This window comes from Camelina sativa, chromosome 16, assembly GCF_000633955.1.
Source record: "Camelina sativa cultivar DH55 chromosome 16, Cs, whole genome shotgun sequence".
Classification (NCBI taxonomy): domain Eukaryota; kingdom Viridiplantae; phylum Streptophyta; class Magnoliopsida; order Brassicales; family Brassicaceae; genus Camelina; species Camelina sativa.
This window is the reverse complement of record NC_025700.1, coordinates 20,934,201-20,944,147: the sequence shown is the minus strand read 5'-3', so window position 1 is coordinate 20,944,147 and position 9,947 is coordinate 20,934,201. Positions and strand designations below refer to the sequence as shown.

General features: G+C 38.0%; 2 protein-coding genes across 2 annotated transcripts; one reads left to right on the top strand and one right to left on the bottom strand.

Annotated features, from left to right (window-relative positions):
* Positions 3,371-4,851, top strand: LOC104751574 (indole glucosinolate O-methyltransferase 5-like). Its single transcript, XM_010473536.2, has 3 exons — positions 3,371-3,905; positions 3,977-4,349; positions 4,424-4,851. Exons 1-3 carry the CDS (start codon positions 3,481-3,483, stop codon positions 4,721-4,723), a joined length of 1,098 nt encoding a protein of 365 aa, XP_010471838.1. The 5' UTR covers positions 3,371-3,480; the 3' UTR covers positions 4,724-4,851.
* Positions 4,843-9,937, bottom strand: LOC109129393 (trichohyalin-like). Its single transcript, XM_019237460.1, has one exon. It carries the CDS (start codon positions 9,835-9,837, stop codon positions 4,855-4,857), a length of 4,983 nt encoding a protein of 1,660 aa, XP_019093005.1. The 5' UTR covers positions 9,838-9,937; the 3' UTR covers positions 4,843-4,854.

Sequence of the window (9,947 nt, the reverse complement as noted above, 5' to 3'; positions counted from 1 at the left end):
GAAAAAAGCTGTAGAGATCATCGACCGTGAGCACAAGGAGCAATTTTCTAGGCTGAAAGATTACCGCTTAGCACTTCTTCAGTAAGTTCTTCTTTCATTACTGAAATTTTAAATTTAACAAGTGTTTTCCAATCTGTTAACTAGGTTTTCATTTTGATATTTTGCTAGATCTAACCCTGAGTCAACAGTAGTGCTAGACACAGTGCTTGATGATGATGGATCAGAGATCTTCCATAGATTCTATGTGTGTTTTGCTGCCATTCGAAAGATGTGGTCTATGTGGTGTCGTCCTATCTTTGGAGTGGATGGTTGTTTTATGAAATGCACACTAAAGGGACAATTATTGGTTGTTGTGGGGAGGGATGCTAACAATGGAATGTATCCCATGGCTTGGGCCGTTGTTGATATAGAAAATGAAGACAATTGGGTATGGTTCCTAGAAAATTTGAAGGTTAATTTCAATCTACAAGAGGGTCAAGGGTTTACTATCATATCTGATAGGCAAAAGGTATATCTCCAACCCGTACTAGGCTTTAGAACATGTAAAATGACATGTATGGTTTAACTAATATATATTTGTTTTGCTTTTACAGGGTTTATTGAATGCAGTGGAAAGAGAGTTACCTTATGTTGAACATAGAATGTGTGCTAGACACATCTATGGGAACCTAAAGAAGATATTTCCCCATCAAGGTGACATGAAAAAGCTCTTTTGGCAAGTAGCGGAAAGTTATACCACGAAAAAGTATGAAGCAAATTTGGAATTGGTAAAGAGCTATGATATGCGTGTTTATGAAGCCATGATGGAGAAGAACCCAAAGAATTGCAGCCTTGCTTTTTTCACGCCAACATCCTCCTGCGTAGATGTTCATAACAACATCTCTGAATCTTTCAACAATGCAATAGATCCTGCAAGGTATATGCCAATGGTAGAGATGTTGGAGACGATAAGGAGAAGAACCATGGTGCGTATTGATATGAGGAAGACAAAAGCTGACAAGGATCTAAGCAGAGTACCTCCTAGAATAAAAGAAATGATAGCGTTGGAGCAGAAAAGGCTTGAGTTCTGCAAGGTTATCCCTGGATCAGACGGTAGAAATGAAGTCCGTGAGTCAGGTACATCTTACTCTGTGAACATTAGAATGAAGACATGTGCCTGCAGGAGATGGGAAATGAGTGGAGTTCTATGTAGGCATGCATTACGCATCATCGCAGAAAAGAAGCTAAATCACGAAGATTACATCTCTAGTTGGCTTCTCAATGGAAGGCAACAACAAATTTATAGGGACTCAATTCGGCCAGTAAATGGTATGTGTTTCTGGGATAACTCCGGTTTCGTGATATTGCCACCTCCAAATCTGGTTGAAGAACTTGAAAACAGAAAAGGAAGAAAGCCAAAACCAAAAAGGAAGAAAGGGAATAATGAGTCTCCAAAAAAGAAAAAGGCTAGTAGAGAGAGGAGAATCATGCATTGTCGTCGTTGCAGTTTAACTGGACACAATGCAGCTAAATGTCCAAATATGGAAGTGGAGAAGTCTATGCCACCTAAGAAGAAGAAGAAGACTAAACCATCGGCAGATGGAGGAGGACCAAGTCAACCAACACAAGACACATTTTCAGGTTTCAATCTTCTTATTCTCATCTTAAATATTCAGATTATGTTGTGTTGTAATGTTAGATTTTTTTTGTTTTTTCTAACAGGAACTTTGGAGAACTTAGGATCAAGCATGACATTTGTGGGTTTGGAAGCTTGAAGTATGAAGCGGTTTAGGACTATTTCTTTTTCTCTTTTTGATGTCATGGTCTGTTTTTGGGGACATGTAACAACACAATGTCTTTTGATTTCATGGTCTGTTTTGTGACATGTACCACAACCAAATGTCTCGGTCTATTTTGGATTCTATCACAGTTGGATTGGGTTTGAGCAATGTCATATGTCTTGTTCTTTTTCCATTACCTTTCATACAAACAAACAGTCTTACAAGCCATATTTTTCTCTAAACATCCAAACTAGTTACTCTCATACAACCACTTTTTAACTCACATATTCAATACATACACATGAAAAACAAAACCATAACCATAACAAAGCCAACAATGTTCTTCAAGCTTCTTAGTTGCATTTTCATCTCTTTGACCTCCTTCTCAACCACACCCAAATGCACACGAGTCTCCATGGCGAGAGTATCAATCTGAGATTCACAAGCATTGACGCCCTTCTACAATGTCATTGCAGCTCCATCAATGTTCTCCACTTTCTCAATCAAGTCCTCGATCTCTTCTACCATAGACGTATCGGTCCATTTAAATGTATGATACCAATTCTATGACATTTACAGACTTTTAATTGCAGACACAGCCAAACTATACAACAAAATTGAGAGAATCACACTTACCCCATCCCTTCCAAACGGACACCCATGAAACAATCTTCCAGGATTTTTAGCAGTTGTCGATGTCTTCAAAACAACAGGTTCTCCACATTGACATCTCTTGGGGAAACCTCTTCTTTGATTATCCATTTGATTTCTTCGAAATTGAGAAGCATAAACGCCTTCGCAGAGAAAGAGAAAGAGAAAGAGAGAAACAAATCGTGAAATCAAAAAAAAAAGAACCCTAATTGAAGTTTTTTCCCCAAATCAAAACGACGTCGTTTTGAGTTTCATTCCAAAAACTCTTGCCACATCATTGCTTATGTGTCATATGAATCACTCATATTTAACAGTTGACTAACAGTGTTTGTGTCAATGTAGTATTATCGATAACGCTTCAAAGTCTGGGTAGTAATTTTGAATTTTATTAGAGTTCAGGTTGGATAATACACTTCTCTTTTGTTCAGGTAGAAATATACACTTTACAAATAGTACGGGTAGAAATATACCCTTTTCCCGAATAAACTATGGTCTGTTTCTGGTTTCTTGATCACTCCTCTGACAGAGATATTTTATCCGACTTAAAAACAAAAAAATACAGGCAACCATGCTCCATTTTTTCCCGTTCCATTTTTAAATTCTTAACAATGTATCAACCATGCTCCATTTTTTCCCGTTTCTTCACAGTTTTCCACAATTAGGTCCTCTTTAACTATTTCTAACCAGTTCTACTTTTTCGAAAACGAAAAAGTTATTATACTTAAATGACGAATTGTCAATTTTCTCAACCAAAAATCTATAAGAAATTCAACCGATTCCATTAAATCAATGTGTTACTATTTACAGCTACATTTCTTCATATAACCCAGTTGGTAAAGAGAACAAGTGGACAAACATAATATTGATAGTTAAAACATCAATTTAATGAAATTGTGAATTGGTGACTAAAACAAAGCTTGCGTCTTATGCTTGATTGGTATAAGTAAAGACAAAGGTGACAGCAACACAAATGCATGAGAGAATACAATCTACTAAAACTCCTCTATTTCGCTGTCGTTTATTTTAAAACAGTGCCTTGAAGGAGAAGAAAGCAAGATCAAAAACAAAAATGAGAGACTTAATTCCTCAAATCGGTGACGATGATGATGATGACACTGAGCTTGGATTAGCGGCCGTTTGGCTAGCCAATTGCACAGCCTTACCGATGGTTTTCAAAGCCGCCATCGAGCTCGGTGTCATTGACACTCTCTACGTAGCTAACGTCACTGGATCCGGTTTGTTCCTCACACCTTGTGAGATAGCATCACGGCTTCCTACAAAGCCTACAAACCCTGAAGCACCGGCTCTGTTGGACCGTATGCTTCGGTTACTTGCTAGCTACACCATTGTCAAGTGCCAAGCCGTAGAAGGTGTGAGGGTCTACAAAGCCGAGCCAATTTGTCGCTATTTCTTGAAAGATAATGTTGATCAAGAATTGGGAACACTTGCTTCTCAGTTCATTGTATCACTCGATAGCGTCTTCCTCAATACATGGTAAGCTTCTTTCATATTTATAATATAAGACCGATATACAAATAATTTGGAGATTGTTTTTTTTTTTTTAGGGCGCAATTGAAAGATGTGGTGCTAGAAGGAGGAGTTGCATTTGGCCGTGCCAACGGTGGTTTAAAACTCTTTGACTATATAAGCAAAGATGAGAGATTAAGCAAACTCTTTAACCGGACCGGATTCTCCGTGGGGATTCTGAAGAAGTTTTTACAAGTTTATAGAGGTTTTGAAGGAATTGATGTGTTGGTTGATGTAGGAGGAGGAGTTGGAGACACACTTGGCATTGTTAGTGCAAAGTATCCAAACATTAAAGGCATCAATTTTGATCTAACTTGTGCTTTGTCACAAGCTCCTTCGTATCCTAATGTTGAAAATGTGGCTGGTGACATGTTTGTAGATGTCCCAAGAGGTGATGCTATCCTCTTGAAAGTAAGACCCAACCACAAACCCTAGTCTGCTCCAATATGTTAATACCTTACTTTTTTACTTAAAATGTTTTGCAGCGTATACTTCATGATTGGACTGATGAAGACTGTGAAAAGATTCTTAAGAACTGTTGGAAATCATTACCTGAGAATGGGAAAGTGATTGTCATGGAAATAGTTACTCCGGATGAAGCAGAGGTTAATGATGTGCAGTCCAAAATTTCCTTTGACATGGATTTGTTGATGCTCACTCAACTATCTGGTGGGAAAGAGAGGTCGCGGGCCGAGTTTGGAGCTATAGCTACGAATTCAGGGTTTCAGCATTGCAACTTTGTATGCCGTGCATATCATTTATGGGTCATTGAGTTTTATAAATAAGGCTTTGAAGTTGTACGCTGGTCCTTCTTGTGTTCTATAAAGGGGCTGAACCGTACTATGGTAATATAAAAGTTGTATGGATCTTGATTCCATTGAATAAATAATAAAGATGATACTGTATTGTGCTTTGGTTAGAACTTGTAACATCTTATTTTTCTCTTGGAACGAATGAAACTAATAACTATGACTATAAGTGACATAAACAATGTTGATCCTCCCACTAACCGGAATCCTAATCTGATTCTTTTTATATGTCTAATATCATTATTATCTTCATGATCTGAATCCGTTTCTTGAATTACTTCAGCTTCCCAGTTTTCTTCTTCTTCTTCAAATTCAATTTCTAACTCTTCTTCGTCATCATCACTTGTTTCCCTATCCACTGGTTCTTGGATCTTGTCTCGTTTCTCATTTCTTCCTGCTTCAGTTGATTCTTCTTTGTCTCTCTCTTGAATCTTTTTCGAGTCTTCAAATTCAGTTTCTTTGTTTTCTTTTTCTCTGCAAGAATGTGTCCTGTCTTCTACCAATTCTTTGATCCTTCCTTGCTCTTTAATTCTCTCTTGTTCATTATCCTTTCTTTTTGTTTCTGTCTTTGACGTTTCTTCATATTTAAGGTTATCTCTTAGTCTTTGTTCCCTGCTCTTGTCTTGTTTCCTCAGTTCATCGTCTTCAGCTTTTGCCAAGACATCCGTAATTATGCTCTCCTTTTCTTGTCCTTCTTTGTTGTTCATTTTCTCTTCAACCAATTCTTTGATGTCATCTCGGTTTTCATGTGTTTCAACCTTTTTAGTTGATTCTCGTTTTTCAACTCCCTTTAACTTTCTTGACACCTCTGCTTCTGCATTTTTTTTATCTTCATTTCTGCAACTGTTTGTTTTTTTCCCAAGTAGTCCCGGGTTCTTCTTGTCTTGATCGTCATGAGTCTTTTTCTTATGAGACTCTTGTTTTTGAGTTTTATTTCCTGAGCTATTATCATCTGTCCTCTTTGTCTCTTGGTTCTTGTTCTCTTTTGCTTTACCACTTGTGTCCACAAATGATTGCTTATTGTCTTGCTCGTGTTTCTCAATCTCTCTTATCTTCAAAACCTCTCCCAGTACTGCCCCTGCTCTGTTTCTTTCTTTGGCTTCTTCATCATCGCTTGTTTCCTCTTCTGCAATATTTCCGCTCATTGTATCTGACTTTCGTCTGTCATGTTCATGAATCTTCCTTGAGCTATCATGTTCTTCTATTATCTCTTCTTTCTCAACAACCTCTTCCTCATTTCTCTTTTGTTCATGAGACTCTTGTTTTTCATTTGCTTGAGTATTATTTCCGGACCTATTATCATCTTTCCTCTTTGTCTCTTGATTCTTGTTCTTTTTTGATTTACCACTTATGTCATTTCCCACATATGATTGCTTCTTGTCTGTTTCTTGTTCTTCAAGCTCTCTTACCTTTCCAAAGCCATCATCCCTAATTTTAGTATCCACCTCTTCCAGTACTTCCCCTGCTTTGTTTCCTTCTTTTGCTTCTTTATCATCGCTTGTTCCCTGTTCTGCAAGTTTTTTGCTCATCTCTTCTTCCCCATGTGTTTCTAGTTTATCTGACTTTAGTTTTTCGTGTTCTTGAATCTTCCTTGAGCTCTCATATTCGTCTATTGTCTGTGCTTTACCAACAACATTCTCCTCCTCTAATTCTTCTTTCCTCTGGTCTATTTCAACCACTTCTTGATGATTTATTTTTGAGCTATCATCATTAGCTTTTGAATCGACCTGTGACATTTTCTTTGCCTTCTCCTTCTGCTCTCCTTCTCTTATAAAAAGTTCTTCTTTTCTCTCTTTCTGTTCTGCATATCTCTTTGGCTGATCTGATCTTTTTTCCTCAGCATCTTGAGACTCACTTGAAGCCATAGATTTTTCCTTGAGCACTGCATTATATCCTCCCCTTTCATTCTTATTTTCTTTGCTATGCTTCTGTGTTTCTTTTCCCACTGATTCTTGGGTGTTGCTACTTTCTTGTATCTCACTTAGTTTCCGGTGTTTCTCTACTTCATCTGATTCTTGTACTTTATTTTGTTGAACCTTTCTTGAGCTACAATCCTCAGTTGTTCTCTTCATCTCCTCAATTTCACTCTGTTCCATTCCCTTTCCCTCTTCTCTATGATATTCTGGGATCTTATCATGCTCTACATTTCGTAGAAACTCATATAGTTCTTCTCCTTTAATCTCTTGGTTCTTAGTTCTGTTGTCAGTCTTATCTTGCATCCGCTCTTCTGCAACTTTCTCATTTGCCTCTCTTTCTTTCTCAGGAGCATTTGATTTCTCTTCCATTTTTTTCCTAATCTTCTTCTGTTCCTCTTCTTCCTCCCTTGATTTAACATTGTTGATTTTTGTCTTTGCCTCTACTTGTCCCCTCTTTGACACATTTGACTCCTTTTCCAAAATCTCTTGACCTTTTCTAAGGCTATCATCTTCAGTCACCAACTTTACCTCATGACTACTCGATTCTCTCCTCTCTGTTTCTTCAATCTTGCCTTTCTGTTCTTGATTTTTCTTCTCATTTGAATCTTGCACTTTGGTCTCTTGAATCTCCTTTCTCACAATACCATCGTCACTTGTTGACTTGAACCTTTCGCGTGACATAGTCTCAACAATCTTTCCTTGTTTTCCGTTTTCTTCTCTCCTTCCTTGTCCATCATCTTTACAATTCTCTGTTTTTCCTTCTTCCTGAACATGTGCTTCTAGCTCTTTTGTCTCTCGGACATTTCTTGCCTTGGGAACCTTCTCTTTTGTCTCTTTTACTTCAGGATCACTTATTTCAGGGATCTTGTTTGTTTCCTTGTCTACTTCTGATTTTTCTTCAATCGTTTGAACCGTTCTTGAACTTTCGTTCGCATTGGTTGCAACTACAGCTTCCTCTGCTTTTTCATCTTTCTGATCCCCAGTTTCGTCTTCCAAAAAATCTAGGACCATGTCTTGTTTCTTGTACATCTCCAATTCATGTAGCTCTTCTTTTCCAGTTTCTTGAATCTTTGTCGTAGAATCATCCACGAGATTTTCTTCTTCTTTTTCGCGATCACTTACTTCCTCTTTTAGTACTCCTTCCGACTTGTACAGCACCTGTTCAACTTTTTTCTTAGCCTGTGCAACTTCCTCATATCTTTCTTCTTCATCATGTTCTCCTTCCCCTCCTACTGTGTGTTCATCTTTCACTGATATATGTTTATTTATTTTCTTACAGTGTCTCTCACGTTCGCCTAAATCCAATTTCACAGTCTCTTGGCTTCTTCTTAAGACACCATATCTATCTTTTTTCTTGACTTTCCCTCTGTGATCATTTAATTCCGTTTCCACTACTAACTCATGGATTCTGTCTTCTTCCCCATGTCTCTTCTGTTTACCCAATTGTGGATCTTCTTCATCTTCTTGAACCTTTCTCAAGCTTTCATTTATAGTTTTTTCCCTTCTCTCCACAATCTCATTCTCCTCCATTGCTCTACTTTTGTCTTTTTCCTCTGTTTCTTGCATTTTGTCTTGTGTCATAGATCTCTGCAATTCATCTTCATCCTGTTTTTCAGTCTCTTGAACCCTCTTTGAGCTATCTTCATCAGTTTTAAGTTCTGCCTTGACAATAATCTTTTCTTGATGTTGTTCTTGTTTATCATCAGTATGGTCATCTCCACCAGTGTGTTTATCTTTAAGATCAGCTGCTTCCTCTTTAACCAAATATTTTCTCTTTTCTCGCTCCTCGTGTGTCCAATCTTCATATGATTCTCCCCCCAGCTCAGCGATGTTCTCCACGTTTTCTTCTTCTACCAATTGAGGAATATTGCTTCGCTCACCGTGTCTCTCAAATTCATCTAAATCCTCTTGGCTTCTTAAGATGTCATAATTCTCATCTTGTTTCTTGGCTTTTTCTCTGTAATCACTTGTTCCCATTTCCACTAGTTCCTGGGTCTTGTCTTCTATTTTTCTCTTATAAGGTTTACTCGATTCTTGATCTTCATCATCTTGAACTTTAGTCAAGCTACCATCTTTAGTTTTTGTCCTCATCTCCACAGTCCCCTTCTGCTCCACTGCTATATTTTGCATCTTTGGTCCATCATAATTCTGTTGCTCAGTCTCTTCAACCTTTTTTGAGCTCTCTCTTTCCGTTTCCAGTTCTGCCTTGGCCGTTGCCTTTTCTTCTTGTTCTTCTTCATTATGGTCATTGAGTCTCGCTTCCACCACTTCTTGAATTTTGTATGGTTTCTCCTCGCTCTCTAGCTTGTCATCAGGTTGTTCTTTATTAATCTCTGGAACATCTACGGGATTGTCATCCTCTGTTGTTGTCATAGGCTCTACAATTTTCTCATCCTCTTGACAACTTGGTTCCTCTGCTCCAGTTATTCGGGTCTTATCGCTTTCTCTGTGTCTCTTTGGTTCATGCAACTGCTGTGATTTGCTAACGTCTACCTTTCTTAAGCTATCACATTCACCTTCTACCTCTGACTCTGAGATTGTTTTCTCTTGCTCATGATCACCAATTTTCTCTTCAACCAATTCTTGAACCTTGCTTACATGTTCCCTTTCCGTCCTATACGACTCATGTTCTTTAATACCTTGAACCTTTCTTACAACATCATCATCGGTTTTGATCTTTGATTCTGCACCGCCATCTTCTTCTTTACAATCCTTGATTTCCTCTTCCACCGGTTCTTGATTCTTTTCTCCATCTTCAACATTGTCTTGCTCCAATTGGCTGTTCAAGTTAACCAATTCTTGTTCCATCTTTTCAGGTCTGTAATACTTCTTCTCTTCACTTCGACAAACTTCTCTGTTGTTGTGGAGTTCTGAATCTGTTTTTGCAGTCTCTTGGCCTTTTCTCGAGCTATCCCTGATTCCTTTCTCTTCTTCTGTTATTTTCATATCATCAACTTCTCCGCGACCACTTACTTCACCTACTATGAGTTTCTGGAATTGTTTTCCACATCTATCTTCTTCATGCAACTGTTGTTGGTCAATCTCTTGAACTTTTTTAGACTTATCATTCTCAGCTTTTGTATCCAACACTGCAACGATTCCTTTGCCTCCATCACTCACTTTTTCTTCAAGTGCTGATTCTTGAATCATGTCTTTTTCTTCTTGGCCCTTCATTGCATCTGAATCTTGTTGTTCAACCTCTCGAAATTTTCTTGAAATATCATCACCATCATCATCATCACAAAATTCTGTTTTCTTCTCTGCAATTTCCTCTTTCTCCTTGA